Here is a 20,767-nt window from a genome sequence, read left to right as displayed (position 1 = left end):
GAAGGAACCTCCAGAAAGGTATTCTTTCAATAGATCATAGAATCACTGAGTTGGAAGAGACCACAAGGGCAATCCAGTCCAACTCCTTGCCATGCAGCAACACAGAATCAAAGCATGTGTCATTATTTTGTTTCAATCCTAATTTTGGTTTTTAAAGTTTATTGTTCTTTTTAAATATATGAACATATTCAGCATGTGTATCCATTTTTATTGATGATGACAGTATATCTGATGATAGCATATAATAACTCTTATTTCAAGTATTAAAAGGATGAAAATAAAAGTGTGAAGCATTTTTGTTCTCTGTGCGTCGTTCATAATCTAACTCTTTTTTTAATAGGTTCAAAAACTCCAGGCTATCCTAAAACCAATGATGTTGAGACGTCTTAAAGAAGACGTGGAAAAGAACCTGGCCCCTAAGGAAGAAACCATAATTGAAGTTGAATTGACAAATATTCAGAAGAAATACTACAGAGCCATTCTTGAAAAGAATTTCACTTTTTTATCAAAAGGTGGTGGTCAAGCGAATGTTCCTAATCTGTTAAACACTATGATGGAATTAAGAAAATGCTGCAACCATCCATATCTCATCAATGGTAGGATTGATTTCTCCTTCTTTTAAAATCATTAAGCTATGATGGAAGTTTGCCATTTTTGGGCCATAACTAAAACATGATTTTCCATTTGAATACCAATCTAAATTCAGAAGTTTGGAGATTTGCCAGAAAATAATAAAGCTCTCCTACCAAAGAAGGCACAACATAATCTTCTGGTTCCATCTGAGGCAGAGAACCCCCCCCCCCCCCAATAGTATCTATCACAAGGGGGCCCAGGTTTCTGTATTGATCTTGAATAACCTTAGGAGCAAGAGGCGTACATCCTTTTTTCCTCCAGCTTTATTTCTCTCTCACACCATCATTGATTAGGTAGGAAAGGTAGATCACTTTATCTTAACTCAGTAAGAGGGACAAGTAGAACAGTAGCCAGTTTCCCTGGTCACACAAAGTAGTACAGGTATTCAAGTGAACTACCTCACTATCCACTACTGTTTTTCCAATCATGTAGGTACAACTGGTGATAGTAACAGCTAAAATAGTTACCGTATTTTCCAGCATACAAGACGACGGGGGGTATAAGATGACCCCCAACTTTTCAAGATAAAATATGTGGCATATATTTGCCACATAAGACTACCCTTTTTCCAACACTATGCCCATCTAGTTACAAGAAATCCCAAGTGCAAACCTTGTCAATGCGGGGCGAGGGAGGAGGAGGGCAGAGGGAGGGAGGGTGTTGGGAGGAGGAGTGGCAGGCCGCATTACCATGGGTGATGGCCTGCTGGGCTGTCCCCGCCGCTCTTACTGCTCTCCTTTCAAGACATTATAGTAAATATTTTCTGATCAGATTACTTAGCATAATAAAAATTAATGACTGGAAAATTGTTAGAAAATAATATTGAGGTGTTTGAGTGTGATGTTCAACATCTGTTGGACTCTTTATAGGTAATACTTTTAAAGCAAATAAAATGCAAACATCCCAGTGTTTAGAAGCAGATCTTTGCCTTGCATTTTACTTTAATGTTTTATATGATAGAAATATTGAAGATCCTTGGGTTGTTGTAGGTTTTTTCGGGCTATATGGCCATGGCCTAGAGGCATTCTCTCCTGATGTTTTGCCTGCATCTAGGCAAGCATCCTCAGAGGTAGTGAGGTCTGTTGGAACTAGGCAAAAGGGTTTATATATCTGTGGAATGACCAGAGTGAGACAAAGGACTCTTCTCTGCTGGAGCTAGGTGTGAATGTTTCAACTGACCACCTTGATTAGCATACAATGGCCTGTCTGTGCCTGGGCAAACTTTTGTTGAGAGGTAATTAGATGCCCCTGCTTGCTTCCTCTCTGTTGTTGTGCTGTTGCAATTTTAGAGTTTTTTTAATACTGGTAGCCAGATTTTGTTCATTTTCATTGTTTCCTCCTTTCTGTTGAAATTGTCCACATGCTTGTGTATTTCAGTGGCTTCTCTGTGTAGTCTGACATGGTGGTTGTGAGAGTGGTCCAGCATTTCTGTGTTCTCAAATAAAATGCTGTGTCCAGGTTGGTTCATCAGGTGCTCTGCTATGGCTGATTTCTCTGGTTGAAGTAGTCTGCAGTGCCTTTCATGTTCCTTGATTCGTGTTTGGGCGCTGCGTTTGGTGGTCCCTATGTAGACTTGTCCACAGCTGCATGGTACACGGTAGACTCCCGCATAAGTCTTTTGCCTAGTTTTAACAGATCTCACTACCTCTGAGGATGCTTGCCATAGATGCAGGCGAAACGTCAGGAGAGAATGCCTCTAGACCATGGCCATATAGCCCGAAAAAACCTCAACAACCCAGTGATTCCGGCCATGAAAGCCTTCGACAATACATTGAAGATCCTTAATTGATGATGGATTGATCTTATTCCAACTTAAGATTTTCAATTATTCTTCGAGAAAGTTAAAATAGTTACCTGTTGTACACTGTAGTTACTGTAACTGCTTTGAGAATCCAGGTTCATATCCATGTTCAAGTGTCAGCTGTCTCAGGATTTTTTTTAAAAAGAACTGTTATTTTAAAGATTTGATTCAGTAATAGAATTTGTGACATGTTTTCCTACATATTATTACATGAATCCCAACAAATTTTAAGTAGAAAAACCTGGAAGTTTTGTCTTATCTCCTCAATTCTAAATCAGCATGATTTCTGTCTGAAGTAGCATCCAGTCATATAACAGTAAGGCCTATAGCTTACTGTTATATGACTCACTCAATTGAACAACTTTTGGCCAGTTCCCAACCTTCCCTTTTTGGGCAGAGTCTTGGAACATGTGGTGGCCTCACAACTCCAGGTGTTATTGGAAGAAACTGGTAATTTAGATTCGTCGCAGTCTGGTTTTAGATTGGGTAATGGAACTGAAATAGACTTGGTCTCCTTAGTAGATGATCTACGTAGGGAGCTTGACAGGGGGAATGTGTCCCTGTTTCTTCTCTTAGACCTCTTTGATACTGTAGACTATGGTATCCTTCTGGGGCGCCTTGCAAAAATGGGACTTGGAGATACTGTGTTGCAGTAGCTCTGATCCTTCCTGAAGGACCGCTCCCAGAAGTTGGTTTTGGGGGACACCTACTCTGCCCCACTGCCTTTATCCTGGGGGTCCCACAAGGTTCAGTATGTTGTTTAACATCTACATGAAGCCACTGGGAGAGATCATCCGGAGTTTTGGAGTGTGATGCAATTTCAACTCTTACTCGTTTCCACTTGCTGCTAAGGAGGCTGTTCAGGTCCTGAACTGGTGCTCGACAGCTGTGATGGTCTGGGTGAGGGCAAACAAACTGAAGCTGAATCCAAACATACTCCTGGTCAGTCGTAAGGGTGAACAGGGTATAGGGTTACGGCCTGTGTTGGATGGGGTTACACTCCCCCTGAAGATGCAGATTTTCAGCTTGGGAGTGATCCTGGACTCATAGCTGAGCCTGGAATCCCAGGTTTTGGCAGTGGCCAGGGGAGCATTCACACAATTAAAACTTGTGTGCCAGTTGCACCCATACTTTGCGAAGTCAGTCTTGGCCATGGTAGTCCACTCTCTTGATACATCCTGAATAGACTACTGCAACACACTCTACATGGGGTTGCCTTTGAAGACTGTTAGGAAGCTTCAAGTGGTTCAACGGGCAGCAGCCAGATTGCTCACCGGAGAGGTGTACAGGGAGCACACGATCCCACTGTTCCGTCAGCTCCACTGGCTGACAGTCTGCTACTGATCACAATGTAATGTACTGGATTTGGCCTATAAATCCCGAAATGGTTCCGGTCCAGCTTACTAGGGCTGGGCAACCACGGAAAAATTTGTTTCTAAACTCGATTCGTTTTTAGGGGGTTTTTGCGTTTTGTTTTTTAAAAGAATTCCGAAATTTTTCTTTTAAAAAAGTTCGAAATATACGAAATTTCGTAAATTACAAAACGATTACGAATCGATTCATTAATGGCGGACACGATTGCGCAATATGCAAAAAAAAAAAAACCCTCCAAATGGGACAGGGGGAACTTCTGAAGCTTCCCTCTCCCTCTGTTGTTGACTGTTGGTGTGATAATTTATTTTTTATCATTGATAAAACAAACAACAACCCTAAAACTTGCACCAGACATACGGAAACAATTACAAAACAATTTCGAAACAATTACGAAACAATTATGAAATAAATTGAAAATTTTGTTTCGATTTTTAATTGCTCCTGCATGGCTCGATATCGTAAGCTAATTTAAATACGAATTAATAACGAATTACGAAATTAACGAACGAAACTGCCCAGCCCTACAGCTTACCTATCCGAATACATCCCCCTTTATGAGCCAGTTAGAGCATTAATATCAGCTGTGGAGGTCCTGCAGTCAGTCCTGCCACAGTTGCAGGTGCAATTGGTGGGGACGAGAGACAAGGCCTTCTCGGTGGTGGCCCCTCGGCTGGGAAACTTCTTCCCCAGCAAGATTAGATTGGCCTGCTCCCTCCTGGTATTTTGTAAATGACTAAAAACTTGGTTATGCAAACAAGCATTCATTGAGTGACAACAAGAATAATGTTATAATGGTATAATTTATAGTTATATGTAATTGTTTTAGATGTGTGATATACTGTTTTATTGTATATGAGGCATGGAATTTTTGTCATTTATTTGATGTGAACTGCTTTGACTCCCCTAAGGGTGAGAAAAGCAGCATACAAATGCAATAAAAATTGTCCCATCCTCCCCCCCCCCCCCCCCCGGTATAAGTGCACTATGACTTTGATGTTTAAAATTATAATATACTGTCCTTCTTACAAGAATAGCATAGATTATTAGTAGAATACAGAAACAGTAATGTAGATTTTAGGCATTGTTTAGTGGTGTGTGTTAATTATGCGTTGGCTGCTTCTTTATAGTTTTCTTTTTAGCCAAGATTTCAATAATAGGATTTATACATGTGCAAGTTCAGATGTCTTTTATAATTACTTTTTCTTTGATATAGAATACCATGGGAAAGTTTGACCTAATCTACTTAACCTGACCTGAAGAGAACTTACTTAAATGTCTCCTACTGTCTGTGCTGCTTATGATTGGTACTAATTACAGACTAAATTTGTGGGAGAAGCAGCAACAATTCAACAGGCTGCTGCACTTTCTAACACTTGGCAGGAAATGATCAGGGAATGGATGCTTGTTTTGTTATTCAGTACTTCATCCATCTGTCAGCCATTTTCTACCAGGAAATTAATGGTCATGTAATGACACAGCTTGGTGCAGAGGTTTGAGCATTGGAGTGTGACTCTGTAACCAGGGTTCAAACGTCCACTCAGTCATGGAAACCCATGGAAGCACCTTGGACAAGTCCCACACTCTCAGACTTGGAGGAAACCAAAAACAACACCTCTATGAACATATCCTGCTAAGAAAACTCTGTTTAAGTTCACCTTAGGAGAGCGTTTCTCACCCTGGGGGTCGGGACGCCTGGGGGGTCGCCAAAGACCATCTGAAAACAGTATTTTCTGTTGATCATGTGGTTTCTGTGTGGGAAGTTTGGCCCAATTCTATCATTGGTGGGGTTCAGAATGCACTTTGTAGGTGAACTACAATTCCCAAATGTCAAAGTCTATTTTCCCCAAACTCCACAAGTGTTCACATTTGGGCATATTGTGTATTTGTGCCAAGTTTGGCCCAAATCAGTCATAGTTTGAGTCCACGGTGCTCTCTGAATGTAGGTGAACTACAACTCCAAAACTCAAGGTCAATGCCCACCAAACCCTTCCAGTATTTTATGTTGGTCATGGAAGTTCTATGTGCCAAGTTTGGTTCAATCCCATCGTTGGTGGAGTTCAGAATGCTCTTTGATTATAGGACAACTATAAATCCCAGCAACTACAACTCCCAAAAGACAAAATCAATCCTCCCCCAACCTCACCAGTATTCAAATTTGGGCATATTGGATATTTGTACCAAATTTGTTCCAGTGAATGAAAATACTTCCTGCATATCAGATATTGGCATTACGATTCATAACAGTAGCAAAATTACAGTTGTGAATTAGCAACAAAAATAATTTTATGGTTGGGGGTCACCGCAACCTGAGGAACTGTATTAAGGGGTTGCGGCATTAGGAAGGCTGAGAAAACCCCTTCCCCAATCTTCAAAGTAGCAAACCCAAAGAAGTTCCTTATAGCTCAGGTTCCCTTATAACTTGTTGTAGTGTACCTTCAAGTCATATCAGACTTACTCTGAACCTGTCACAGGGATTTCTCAGAAAGATTTCTTCAGCAGGATTTGCCATTGCCACTTTTTTGGGCTGCGAAAATATCACTTTCCTAAAACCACCTTCTGGATTTCCATGGCTGAATGGGGATTTTTGACCCCTGTTTCCACAGAGTTCTAATCTAACACTCAGATTACTGCATCACACTGGCTTTCAACCATTCGGGATTTATAATGTATCAAACATGATAATTTAAGGCCACATCAAATTATATATAATCTAACAGGGAATCCCAAGTTATGAACAAAATAGGTTCTATATCTTTATTGAGGCCTTGGCCTTTGTAAGCCGCATCGAGTCCTTCGGGAGATGTTAGCAGGGTACAAATAAAGATAATAATAATAATAATAATAATAATAATAATAATAATAATAAGCTTGTTCTTAAGCTGAATTTGACATATGTTGACAAGCTGGAATGTGTCAAGGGTACACAGTACTAGTATGGTTTACCATGTTGGAAGTATAACATATAATAAAGTTTAGGTCAGGTTAATAGTATGTTGAATTTTTAATTTAACAAGCACCAAAGCAGATGAGTTTCTGCTTACAGGTCACACCATACAGTATGTGCTCTAGACAGATACTTTTCTAAGGTAGTGATGCAGCTGCCTAAATTCCCATTAAAATCAAAATAATTGTAAGCAAGAACATGAGCAATATTTGTAGATATGAGTACTAACTAGGAATATTGATTGAAGCAAACAACTCACTGATTGTAAGCAGAAATAAGAAATCTGCTTTGCACTATGGTTGTCTTCCACAAATCTATTGCAAAAATTGTGTCTTAATCTGGTTTTATATTCTATTCCGCAAATATTTCAGTTGTGTGCTGCTGCTTTTGTGACCTTATGTTTTTTTCTTCTCTGAGCTAAATTCTGGAATGTATTGTACTATTTTCGTTTTTACTATTAAATTCGACAATAGCTTAACAAGTCAAAATGTTTTAAGCACATAGAGAAGCTTTAAAGACTAATTTTATGATTGACTAAAACGTTATTTGTTTCTGTCTCTGGATTGCTAATATTTTTTTACGTTGTGGCTGAAATAATTTCTCATGTGAATATACCCACTTACCAAGTAAGTGGGCACAGTTTTCATTTTATGTCATGATAACCACTGTGTCGTAAAAGTTATGTGTGATATAAGTTATAATCATTCAAATTATGTGTATATTGTCAGAATGCATATACTTCAGTGACCATTAACTGTTGTATTTGCACTATGATTAGTAATACATTTCAAATATCTTTTTGAAAAGGAATTGTTTTTGCCATTACATCTTCCCACCTAACTGTTGGAGATAGTCTTTATGTCCTTAATTTACTAATTAATTACTCGATCACTCTCAGCTCCCTAATTTGTTATGACTTCTGGCTTGGCACCTCTGTGTTGTTGTGAAACTTGTTTGCTGGAAGCTTTGCTTTTATTGTTTGTTTATACTTCAGTGTTTTCGGTGCTATTTTTAGTTAACTAAATGCAGCTATGTAAATGTTTCTTTACATATACAACTCTTTAGACATTGTACGGGGAATTGAAGACAAACCCGTGCTTTTATTAATAAAACCTTTAGAGTATTCACAAATTGCTGTCCAATCTCTGCAGGTGCTGAAGAGAAAATTTTGGAAGAGTTTAAAGAAACACACAATCCCGACTCTCCAGATTTTCAGCTCCAGGCAATGATCCAGGCTGCTGGCAAGCTTGTACTGATAGACAAGTTGCTGCCAAAACTGAAGGCTGGTGGCCACAGGGTGCTTATCTTTTCCCAGATGGTGCGCTGCTTGGACATACTGGAAGACTACCTCATTCAAAGACGGTGAGAACAACAATAAAATCCAGTTCAAGGAAATAGCAGTTATTCAACATGTAATCAAGTATTTAACCTGTGTTGCAAAGAGAGGAAACAATGAAACCACGGGAAATTAACATTATGAATGGAAAAAATGGTACATGCATAAGAATAGCAATAATTGTACTGTTAATTGTAACCTTTTGTTCACCATCAACAGACAACCATTTCATTTATGGTTAGGCTTGGCAGTTATTCAGGAATACACATTATGAATAAGATTAAAACTTGTTCTCTACCAGGACGAAGGCACACCCTGTTACCAAAGGTTGTTTGCTAATAGCCACCATGGTTAAAAAAACCTGCCTTTGTTGTTTTGTTGAATAAGAAACGTCTTTTTAATGTTGGGTAAAGCATAGCATAACACAATTCATGAGTGGTGTTCTTTTCTGTATACTATAGTGAATAATCTGAAATTTGACACTTTACTTCAATATCTAATAATCTTGTAAGTGCAATATCTTCTCCATGTGGTTTTGAAATGAATTTGATAAGGAGGGAAAAAGAGGTAGAAAATGTGGAGAATCCCCCTGTGTAATTTCCTGCCTCTTTATATTTCATCATTTTTTTGTGTAATTTTGTATGTACATTTGAAGAGACAGAATTTTGGTTTCATTCTGCATTCTTAACCTAGTTATTTTTTTTGTTTCTGAGTCCCTTTCTTGTAATACTGCTCTGTTTTTCTAGGTATCCTTATGAAAGAATTGATGGCAGAGTAAGGGGCAACCTTCGTCAAGCAGCTATTGATAGATTTTCTAGACCTGATTCTGACAGATTCGTTTTTCTGCTGTGTACAAGAGCGGGTGGTTTGGGAATAAATCTTACTGCTGCTGATACCTGTATTATCTTTGATTCAGACTGGAACCCTCAAAATGATCTTCAGGTAATATTGTAAACAACTGTGGTTAAACTTTTCTCTTAGTGTTATGTAAAGAGAATGCTCTCTTGGGTAATCTGCTGAAATCTGATATGTCCATACATACACTCAGAAGTTTTTATTTAATCTAAAATTGCTTTAAGGTTTGCATGTATTAGTTTCCTTATTTTATGTAATTGCACAAAATAAATGTCCCCTTCATAATTTTTCAGGCTCAGGCTCGATGTCATAGGATAGGACAAAGTAAATCAGTGAAAATCTACAGGTTAATTACAAGAAATTCTTATGAAAGAGAAATGTTTGACAAAGCAAGTTTAAAGCTTGGCCTTGATAAAGCAGTATTGCAGTCCATGAGTGGAAGAGAGAATGCTACAAATGGGGTAAGAATATGAATGTGTCTCTTGTTTTTCAAAAACATTCTAAATTTCCTTGTGTTCTATTCTAAAAGAATTAGGTTTTGTAACTTGATGTACAAATTGAACCAAATGCATCTTTTCATTGAGTGGGCAGTAGTCACGTGCATTCGAGACTTAACTTGATCCGTTTCGTGTCCCAGCTTTCGGTGAGAATCCTGATTCGTTTTCATCTGAGCCTCCCAAAATTGGGAGGTCAGATATTTCTTTTTCTTTTTCAGGGCCAAAAGATACATTTTCTTTCTGCCCATTATTGGGGGGGGGGGGGACTTCACCAGTAGGCCCAAAGCGCCCAGGTCCACGGGTGCAGGCTCTGGCCCTACACACCCGGACCTTGCAGGGCCTGCAGCCGAACGCTTAGTAAGGAAAGCTCTGTTGCAGGCCCTGCGAGGACTGGGTGTGTAGGCCCAAAGCCTGCACCTGTAGGCCTGGGCATTTGGGGCTTACGGGTGCAGGCTTCCCGGCCTATCTGCCAGGTCTGGCAGGGCCTGCAACTGAGCACCGAGTAAGGAGCACTCGTTACTTGACGCTTGGGTGCAGGCCCTGCAAGGCCCAGGCACATAGGCTCAAAGCGCTGGGTGCCTGCAGCCGAACGGCAAGTAAAGAGTGCTCTTACTCGATGCTCAGCTGCAGGCCCTACCAGGGCCCACACAATTGGATCTAAAAGCAGGCCGGCCTGCCTTTCATATCGATTGCCTTTCCTTTCCGTTTCTTGCCACCTGAATGGACAGAATGAAACGGAAACACGAATTAAACCAGTGGGACAAATTTCAGGCACATGATTAGTGGGCATGTTTTTAAAATAATAATAATTACTGGGGACGTTGGTTAATTTCAGAATTAAAGCTAGCACATAAATGTAAGCCTTTATCCCCAGATAAAGTTCTGATAAAAAAAAATGACTCCAAAACTGCTCTTTGAATTAAGAGAAGTCCCTCCCTTTGATTCAACCTCACTACCCCTATTGCTGTTTGCATTTTGGTCAGCAACACCGTTCCCCACCCTAGCTGACTGCTTTTTGAAATATGTAGCTAAATACAGGTGCATTTAGAAACATGAAACCTAGTTTTATGCCTCTAATCTAGCATGATAACCTTTATTTTCAACAATATTAAAATATGTTTTCTAAACATGTTTCTCTTCTATTATGCAGTCATTGGAAGTTAGTGCATGTTGTGTTAAAGTTCAAAACTGTTATTTGTACAAATTAGACTGGTTGAAGAAATAAGAAATGTATTTTCTTTTTCTATGATGCACTATAAAACATAAAGTTTTAAAAGGCATTTCTAACTCTGTGTGAATTATAGGTACAGCAGCTGTCTAAAAAAGAAATAGAAGATCTTTTGAGGAAAGGAGCTTATGGTGCTTTAATGGATGAGGAGGATGAAGGGTCCAAATTCTGTGAAGAGGATATAGATCAGATTCTTTTGAGACGAACACACACAATAACTATTGAATCTGAGGGTAAAGGTTCTACGTTTGCAAAGGTGAGCATTTAGGTTGATGTTCTGGTGAAAATGGATATTAGTATGAATTATTTTTCCCTTGGCTATATCAACTTGTACGTATCTCAGTATGTAAGTACAACCCAAGTTGTTTTTACCGTGAAACAGGATCCAGAAGTCAACTGAATCCGCCATAAATGCATATTGCCATGAATACAAATCTGATAGTCACAAATGCAGCTTGCAGGTTTGAAATTTTTTAACCCTATGAAAGACTGACAGGAATACGGATACTACTTTCCATTGCTATTGGAAAGATATATAGTGTGAAAACCTTACTTAGAATACTGAACTATCCTCTTTGTTCCGTTCATTTATATTTTTCTGTTTTGCTGATAACTCAAACCACTATACTGCACTGGCCCGTCTCTATAGACTTTTTACTTTTGCTGCTTTCCTCTAGGCTATACATTATAGGTGGAAAAATGTAGATAATATTCTTCATTGTATTAATATATTTAATATACATTTATTTAAGGCTAGTTTTGTTGCATCTGGAAACAGAACAGATATTTCCTTGGATGATCCCAACTTCTGGCAAAAATGGGCAAAAAAAGCTGAACTTGATATCGATGCCTTAAATGGAAGGGTGAGACATTTTACAATACTCATGAATATTGATGAAATATGAGATAATTAATACTGGGGTTTTTTTAATGCTTATAATTAAATTTTCTTCTTCATTGTAGAACAATCTAGTTATTGATACACCAAGAGTAAGAAAGCAAACTAGACTATACAGTGCGGTCAAGGAAGATGAACTGATGGAATTTTCAGATCTGGAAAGTGATTCTGAAGATAAACCCAGTATAAAACCTCGTAGGCCTCAGGACAAATCCCAGGGTTATGCACGCAGTGAATGTTTTAGAGTGGAAAAAAATCTGCTAGTTTATGGGTAAGCTATTTAAACGTTGTTCATTCGATTAAAATGATTATAATTTTAGCCCATTTTGCTACAAATTACATGGCATATGTAGATATTTCAAACCAAAGCCCAAGTACATTGGCATTTAATATTTCTTGGAATTCATAAACTCCTTTTCTTGGTGTGACAGAATTTAGCATGTGTGCACTGTACTGAACTGTAGTCCCCTTTTTGAAAAAACAACAGCATTTTGCTCCAGTGTGGGAAGGCCATCCTCAAACTTCACAGGTAGGCCTTCTAAGCCTTAAGGATTTTTTTCCTGAGGAATCTTTTTTTCTGTTTGTGGGTTAGGAGACCTTTATTCCTGCTGAGCCTTGCCATCTTAACAAAGACACTCAATCTCAGACTTTATTGTGAGGGATTTATTATGAGTCCTGAGCTTCCTCTGAGATTTAATATGACTATGCAACAGAGTAGGTGCCCATGCACCACATGGAAGGAGCTGAACAACTCAGCCTTAATGGAGATAGCTGCTCTCATTCTTGTTTGTTACTACAAAGCAAGCTGGTTCACATGACAGTTCTGACCACACTGGAGGCTGTCAGGCACAGTTTTGGCTGCATGCATGAGTCCATTGGGTGCACCTCTCCTCCTACTCATATCTATGCTTTGTTGGATGCCAATTCTTCTGACCCTGAGATTTCAGATGAGGGGGAAGGAGAGTTATCCCTAGAGCAGTGGGAGGCTTTTCCTGAACAGATTTACCTGTGTATATTTGAGTCAAAGCAATGTCTTCTTTGGAGGTGCAGAAGTGTTTGTGATTGTCCTCTGGTAATCAGGCTTCATGGGAAAGAAATACAAGAAATAAGGCATAATCCAAAGAAGAGCAGTTATTGTTCCCTTTTCTGATGTGTTTACAGAGGTAATGGAAGAGGAGTTGACTCACCTTGTTGTGATGGCTGCCCGTCATTTGCTAATTTTTTGTCTCCTGGTTTAATGTACAAATTGAAACCTCCTCTTATGGTTGCTTCAGTAGCTGGATTGATATTGAGTTCTCTGTTTGCTAGGGATGAAAAAGAGACTCTTCAAAATCCAGAGGTTAAGAAGTTTGAAAATTTCTCTGCAGGTCCCATGAGATTTCCACTCTTTCCATTAGAGCAGTTTCAGTAATCTGATTATTTGCCAGGGTCTGTATTCGTTGGCTGTATTCGTTGGCTTGATCTTGTTCCCAAGGAGGAAACTAAGCTCTGATGGGAGTGAATAAAATGGCTAAGGTGCCGGCTTTTATGGTGAATGATAGTCTTAACTTGGTCAAATTTGCTTCTCAGGCCATGGCAGCTGATGTGGCTAAAAAATTGGAACACTGATAACAAATCCAAAGCTAATTTAACTAGGTGCTCTATTATGGAGTTTCAATTGTCTGGCAGTGCTTTATGTGGAATATTAATTGAGAAAAAAGATAAAAAGAAAGCAGTACTATCTGTTGCTAACAAGATAGTAGAAGTCTGTCTAGCATGGAGTCTACTCGTTAGGTGGGTATAGCAGGCCTACACAATTCAGCAGTAGTAAAGGCCAGTATTCAAATATGCTAAATTTATTCTGGCCACAGTTTTTAGTGCCTCGTTTTCCAAGTAAAAGTATAATAATGACTAGCCATCCCCTGCCACACATTGCTATGGCCCAGACTGTGTATATATGCTTTGTGTGTGTTTATGTATATGTGTGCGTATATATTTGTGTATATGTGTATGTGCGTATATATATGTGTGTGTGGTTTTGTGTATGCATTGTAATGGGGTTTGGTTTGGTTTTCTTTGCTTTTTAAGTCTCTTCTGCTGTGTTTTTCAGTGTTTTTATGCGTGATGGTCACTCATTGGCCTGATACGTGTATTGTGTCCAAATTTGGTGTCAATTCATTTAGTGGTTTTTGAGTTATGTTAATCCCACAAATGAACATTACATTTTTATTTATATAGAGTAAATTATTTTGCAACTAAATCATATTATAGAAAAGGGAGGTTTTAATTAATATCAAGTAATTAGCCTTACAGTGTTTGGGTGGCCATCTGTCAGGACTGTATGTTCCTGCATGGTGGGGGGTTGGATTGAATGGTCCTTATGGTCCCTTCCAACTCTAGGAAACTCTCAGTGGGGCTTACCTTTTGCACATCTCCCAAAACCTCTGTGTGCAGGGCTGTAAGAGAAGGTTGTTCCATTGATCTCATTCAGAATCCCTCCGACTTCTTTCTTCTTATCACACAGTCCAAGGTCCTTGAAGAACCCCAAACAGATACTTTGAGCCATAGAATACTTGCTTTAAATAGAAGCGCCTATTTAGCAGAGACTTTTGAAGTCTCTATTCAGTGCTCTTCTTGATCTGAAAGAAAAATAAGGACTGGAGAACTATACTGAACCTTTGCAGGGTCAGTTGTTCTGTTCTTAGACAGAGGTTTTACATGGAAACATTGCAGTTGATTCTGAAAGGGGTACAAGAGCAGGAATTATCTGGCATCTCTCAACCTCCAGGAGGCATTCTTGCACATTCCTGTACACCAAGCTCACAGGAAGTATCTCAGGTTCGGTTGCTTGGAGAATCAATACAAAGCCCTGTCCATTTTATCTCTTGGCTTTTCTGCAGAACATAGAATCATCGAATCTTAGAGTTGGAAGGGACCTTGTGCACCATCCAGCCCAATCCCCTGTCAAGAAGCAGGAAAATCACACCATGAAAGTGTTGATTTCCTTGCTAGAGAATGAGTATTATTTGAGACTGAGAGTGATATATGTGCACTTATACCTGGACAACTTGTTAGTCCACCCTCTGTGCAGATTACTGTGAATTGTCTGGATTTTCATGGGTTTGTCATCAATAAAGACAAGAGCCACCTGGATCTAGTTTGGTGGTCCATCAGTTGGGACCCATTATATACACTCATCAGCATAGGGTATTGAACTTGGCTTCCCCTGCAGAGGAAAGAGATCCCTGTTTGGGATCCAAGAAAAGTGATGGTTACAACCAATGGGTGAGAGGAGCAGGGTACTTCAATTAGCAGTTGGCATAGGGTTACCTTTTCAAAAGTGCAGTGTTTGTTTGGCCAGGCATAATCCATTGGTTTCTGTTATGGAATCTGAATGGTTTCATAGGCATTGTTGAGGGTATTCTTTGAACTCTTGAGATTGGTGGATTTGAAATTCCTTACTTTGAAAGTTTTCTTTGTGGTTCATGTTACCTCTACTCAGTGGCTGTAGTCCTGGCATCCTCAAACTGTGGCCCTCCAGCTGTTTGGACCTTCAACTTCCAGAATTCCTGACAATTGAACACGCTCATTAGGGCTTTGGGAATTAGGGGCCCAAACAGCTGGAGGGCCGCAGTTTGAGGAGGCCTGCAGTAGACCCATCTCACTGTTCCATCAATCTTGGGGGATTGTCCCGACTTCTTTTGCCTAGGTCACCACACACACAAAATGTGTGGCAGAGATTGAAAGTTCATAGGGCTCTTAAACTCTGCTTCAACAGACTATTTATTTCTCTCTTTTCAGGAGAATTCTAAAGGAAAACGGGTGTGCACTTCTACCTTATCTCATTGGATGAGGTACCGAATTGAATTGGTTAATATGCATAGTTCTATGCTGGCCCCAGAGGGATTCAGGCACACTCTGCCAGAAGTGCTGCTACTTCTTTGGCCTTGGATATAGTAGCATCTTTGTCAGACATTATAGGACTGACAAATTTGTTTAAGTGGATTTGTGTTTTGGCTGGCATGTTCTGCAGTAAGCAATGTCTTCATAATTAGATTGTTGTCTACCTGGTTGGTAAGGTGATTCTCACACTTCAGGAATATGAAACAATTGGTAATTAACATAAATGTTCCTTTTCTGCCGTTGTGGGGAAGGAATCCCTCCCACCCTAGTTGATGAACCTGATATTTTTTAAGCTGCTGGTGGTACGTTTCTGTTGATCTGGAACTTTGCCATATCATCACTAAGCAAATGGGACTGGCTCTCCTCCTTAGGGTGGTGAGGATGGTTGACAGATGAGGAAGCCCTGTCTGTGTAGTTCAAGGAAGGAGCGAAGCCAGCTTGAAAGAATACTTTCCCATAACTTAAGAAAAGGAATTTTCATGTTAATTACCAATGTTCCAGTATCAACGTGTACTAACATGTCATTATGATCTTCTCAAATTAAAATATTCAGGAAAAAACATTATGTAGTTATATTTGTATGGTGATGTTATTCGCTTCCCAATAATCTAGTGTGAATGCTTGAGTTTATAAAATAGAAACCCAGATTACCAATATATTTAACCTTTTTGTTTTGTTGCCATTTATATTTCCAAAGTTTAGTAACAGGTTAAAATGTGTTACAAATAGTAATATTTTGGGAGAAACGAACATGTAGTCAGAGATTAATTTTAGTAGTTCTACATAATTTGTTCAATAATAAATCCCTGTCAAAAGTGAAACCTGAGAACTTCCCAGTTAAAGTAATACCCAAATGACTTATTGCCTTGGAGTTAACTGTGCTGCCTTATTGAACTACCATTAAGATGAGATTAACAACCTCTGTCTAAACTTCGCTTCTGTAAAGTTGTGTACAGATATTACCAATACAGGATTACAGGATCAAAAAGACCAATACAAAAATTTCAGGAGTACAGGGACTGTTTTGGGGTAGAATTTCCTTTTCAGATCCTATGAGGACCATGTGTATTTTATTATTTCCAGTATAGCTACATTGTGGCTTTTTACGAGCAGTGAACTTGCTGTCAGCTTAATATTGTAATATAAATATTCTTAACTCTTTGGAACCACAAGCTGAATTTCTTGATATAACCTATAGGTACATAATAAGTTTAGCCCTGGCTAAACTTCCAGTCTAGTTAGGAGTTAATGTTAAAATTCTGAATATTTGTGCTTTGTATTTTTCTTACAGTTGGGGACGGTGGACTGATATCCTTACACATGGACGCTATAAACGTCAGCTAACAGAACAAGATGTAGAAACCATCTGCCGGACTATCCTTGTATATTGTCTCAATCATTACAAAGGAGATGAAAACATCAAAAGTTTTATTTGGGATCTGATCACTCCAACTACAGATGGACAGACACGAGCCTTAGTTAACCATTCTGGTATGAATCCATATGTTATATTTTTTTTCTATCAGATTCTCTAGCAATCATAGCACATTGTTTGAGAGTGACAGAGCCAATGCTTTCCTTAGTGCCATCCTGAAATAACTCATGTACTAGTGTTTGTCTTTGATAAAGAAAAAAATCAAGTTTGGTCTGTCATCTTAAATTAAATATTTGAACAATTTTCAATGGCATTTTTCTATTGAAGATGCCTTTCCAAATTCAGTTATTGGTCACAATTGACGTAAACCTGTGGAATCACTAGAAATTTACTAGTCCTGCTGATTCACTGATTCTACTCTAATTGAGACTAAAAGTATGTCTACGAATATGTGTGTCAATTATACATATAAATAATTTATGAAAGTGGGGAGACATAGTTTAACTTGGGTAAACTGTCATAAAAGTCATACTATTTACCAGTCTATCTCAATTTGTCTTAGCCTGTTATTATGCAGAGAGTCATTACATGTTTTTCTTGTCCAGTGCTTCCTTGAAAATTTAAACTTCATGGACTCTGTTGTTCTGAGTCTAACATTTGTACAAAGCTTCACTCAGAACATTATATAACAGATTTGTTTTCTGCAAAAAAAAAATCCTTAAGCACTAGTACTGTAATGCAACAAAAATACTCTAGGTTGTTGTAGGTTTTTTTGGACTATATGGCCATGTTCTAGAGGGCTATATGGCCATGTTCTAGAATGCCTCTAGAACATGGCCATATAGCCCGAAAAAAATTACAAAAGCCCAGTGATTCCGGCCATGAAAGCCTTTGACAATACAAAAATACTCTCCATTCAGTTCCTGATTATGATAGAATTTACTGAAATTATTACTTTAAGCTCCTAAATCTTACTGTAAGCATGACTAAATCGAGTTCTAACATTATGCAGACAACATCAAAAGAAATTATTATTTCTAATTATATATTAAAATGTTATTTCATTTCTTCTGCATGATATATATTTTCTCTAGCAAAAAGTATTCTAGCTGCATTTTGCTTGAATGTGAAAAAATTGAATGTTTCTCCATGCACACATTTGTGCGCGCGCACACATTTACACTTACAAGTGTAAAAATCATTGAATAGTTTCGAGCAGGTGATTGTGTCAGCCCAGTTCTACCCCGCTATTACGTTGCTGTAAGCTCCTTGGAGAAATAGTGAAATGCAAACATCTGGCATGATCCAACCAAACTAAATACTTTTAAATCCCACTGACTTTAAACACATGTTTAACTCCTCATACTGAACTCAGTGAGGCTTTAAACACTTTTAATTTAAAATAGATCACACCCTGTATATCGACTTTTTCACTTTTGAAAGACAGAATCGTGTAGCAAACTAGCAACAAACTTAGATCTTGAAATTCATCAGCCTCTACAAATTCTGCAAATGAGGAAACATTGTATGGTGTGTGTGTGTGTGTATATATATATGTATATATGTGTGTGTGTGTGTGTGTGTGTGTGTGTGTGTGTGTGTATATATATATATATATATATATATATTGTTCTGTTATTTTATTGCATTGCATATACATTAAATTATATAACTTCTGCCTGGATAGACAGAAGTAGGTTTTAATGGAACTTATTCTTAGATAAATATGTACAAGAGTGTATTTATATGCTATATCTAATATTCTTGGGAGATCAAACCACCACATAGTACATTGTCCACTGGGAATCTTTTTAGCCATGTCTCTGGCTTCTCATATCCCACAAGGTTTTGCCACCATAAGAGATGGAAATGTGCTGTGTAAAAGTGAAAGCTGGGATTCTTAGGAAGCTAAATTCTCAAGCCAATGTCTATATTATGTGTTACTGTCATGTTTTGTTAATGGCCATTGTGTCTTGTGCCAGAAGCCTGATTTTACTCTTTGTAATACATAATGGTAATCATTGATATGCCCTAGCTTTCAAAAAGTCAAAAGATAGATAGATAGATAGATAGATAGATATTGCATGTGGCAGTAGTTTGCAGGTAGTGAATCTTGAAAGAAGGGCTATGTGAAAGTGATTTCACAGGCAGATGTGATCACTGTTAATGCTCCTTGTCGAAAATTCATGCATGGTATATTTCTTAGGCTTGTCTGCTCCAGTGCCCAGGGGAAGGAAAGGCAAAAAAGTAAAAACGCAGAGTTCACAGCCAGTGCTACAGAATGCTGACTGGCTATCAAGCTGTAACCCAGATGCCTTATTTCAAGAGGACAGCTATAAGAAACACCTCAAACATCACTGCAATAAGTAAGTTTCTTGATATTGCTTTTTTCCCATAGAATCATAGAATAGAACTAGAGTGGCCTAGGTCACATAGATAATTGTGATGATAATATTTTAACTTGTATTTTCTTTTTAGCTTATCTGGGTGTTTATCAACCAGGTTTCTCCAAGTGTTTAATTTTAATCAAGCTCTCCTAGGACAGTTTTTATTGCTAAAATGTTTTGATACTGTCACAGAAAATAGCCACAGTGTCTTCTGTATCCTTGACAAAAGTCATTGTGCTTTTGTCCCAACTCTAAATATTTTTCAGAGTGACATTGGGAACTTTATGAACAAAGTGTATCTACAAATCATAGCAGATTCTGCATCCAAGTTTGCTTGCAGGACTGCTGACCGAAAGGTCAGTGGTTTGAATCTGTGGAGCGGGATGATCTCCCATCTGTCAGCTCCAGCTTCCCATGCAGAGACATGAGAAAAGGCTCCCACAGATGGCCAGTTCTCTCACGCCAGAAGCGACTTGCAGTTTCTCAAGTCGCTCCTGACACACATACACAAAGAAAACCCAAAACTGCTGTAATTATTATTATTATTATTATTATTTATTAACTTTATTTGTACCCCACTAGCATCTCCCGAAGAACTCGATACGGCTTACAAAGGCCAAGGGCTCAAACACAACATACAATACAACCTAAAGCAAATTAAAAACAATTAAAGCAATATTAAACAGCAAAACAACAAGCAATCAACAGTACACCAAAACACAATAAAACTGGGCTGGGCCAGAGTAAAGCATACAGAATTAAAAGTGCTGATGTGACAGGTGATATGTAAGGATTATGGGGTAAGTGCAGTGTGCAGTGTGTGGCAATCTTAGTTCTAATAAAGTGCTTCTGGGACTTGGTATTGGAGATTATAAAGGCCTGAGAGTCAGTATGGCCTAGTGGTTTGAGTATTGGTCTATGACTGGAGACCAGGGTTTACCTTTCTGCTCAATGATGGAAACCCACTGGATGGCCTTGGGCAAATCACACTTCAGAGGAAGACAAAGGCAAACCTCCTCTGAACAAATCTTGCCAGGAAAAAAAAACACACTTTCCTAGGTTTGCATCAAGTTACAAACAACTTGAAAGCACACAACATAAGCATAATAATATTCTCTGTATATTGGTAGAACTGTATAGTCATAGTTTTTTTTGGTTGGTTTATATGTATTCCGTAGAACAAAGTCCCATCTTTTTGGCGTGCTCTTAGCACATTTGAATTGTCACTAGGGTTTTACATATGTTGATGTCAATGTGAAAAACATAGTTAGGGTGAATGCTTTTTAGTGTTACAGTTTGTTACGTTTGAACCTTTTGTATGGTATTTAGAGAAATCTTTTAAATATTTTACATTTTTCCGTGAGTCCTATGGGAAGACAGTAAAGAAAAACTTTAACCTTAAATATAGGTTTCTTTTGCCCGGGGGGAGGGGGATTTGCTTCACTAGAAGGTGTGTATTGAGAAACAGTTCTGTAAAACTATATGCACCATACGGTTTGTGTTCAGATGTCTGATTCCTGTATGATAAATAGGTATCCTATTTGTTTTGTTGATGCA

The 20,767-nt window shown here is 38.5% G+C and overlaps 1 protein-coding gene across 8 annotated transcripts in view; it reads left to right on the top strand.

Annotated features, from left to right (window-relative positions):
- The window catches only part of CHD7 (chromodomain helicase DNA binding protein 7), a 141,616-nt gene that overhangs the window by 99,666 nt on the left and 21,183 nt on the right, over nucleotides 1–20,767 (top strand). For all 8 annotated transcript variants that reach the window (XM_067467408.1, XM_067467411.1, XM_067467410.1 and 5 more), the window contains exons 16-24: nucleotides 341–596; nucleotides 7,904–8,114; nucleotides 8,835–9,030; nucleotides 9,237–9,404; nucleotides 10,745–10,924; nucleotides 11,421–11,531; nucleotides 11,632–11,837; nucleotides 16,740–16,939; nucleotides 19,030–19,189. In XM_067467408.1, the coding sequence (XP_067323509.1) occupies nucleotides 341–596; nucleotides 7,904–8,114; nucleotides 8,835–9,030; nucleotides 9,237–9,404; nucleotides 10,745–10,924; nucleotides 11,421–11,531; nucleotides 11,632–11,837; nucleotides 16,740–16,939; nucleotides 19,030–19,189 (1,688 nt within the window). The remainder of the gene's footprint in view (nucleotides 1–340; nucleotides 597–7,903; nucleotides 8,115–8,834; nucleotides 9,031–9,236; nucleotides 9,405–10,744; nucleotides 10,925–11,420; nucleotides 11,532–11,631; nucleotides 11,838–16,739; nucleotides 16,940–19,029; nucleotides 19,190–20,767) is intronic.

Source organism: Anolis sagrei, chromosome 4 (assembly GCF_037176765.1).
Source record: "Anolis sagrei isolate rAnoSag1 chromosome 4, rAnoSag1.mat, whole genome shotgun sequence".
Classification (NCBI taxonomy): Eukaryota; Metazoa; Chordata; class Lepidosauria; order Squamata; family Dactyloidae; genus Anolis; species Anolis sagrei.
The sequence above is the reverse complement of the archived record's forward strand: the minus strand, read 5'-3'. Positions and strand labels throughout refer to the sequence as shown.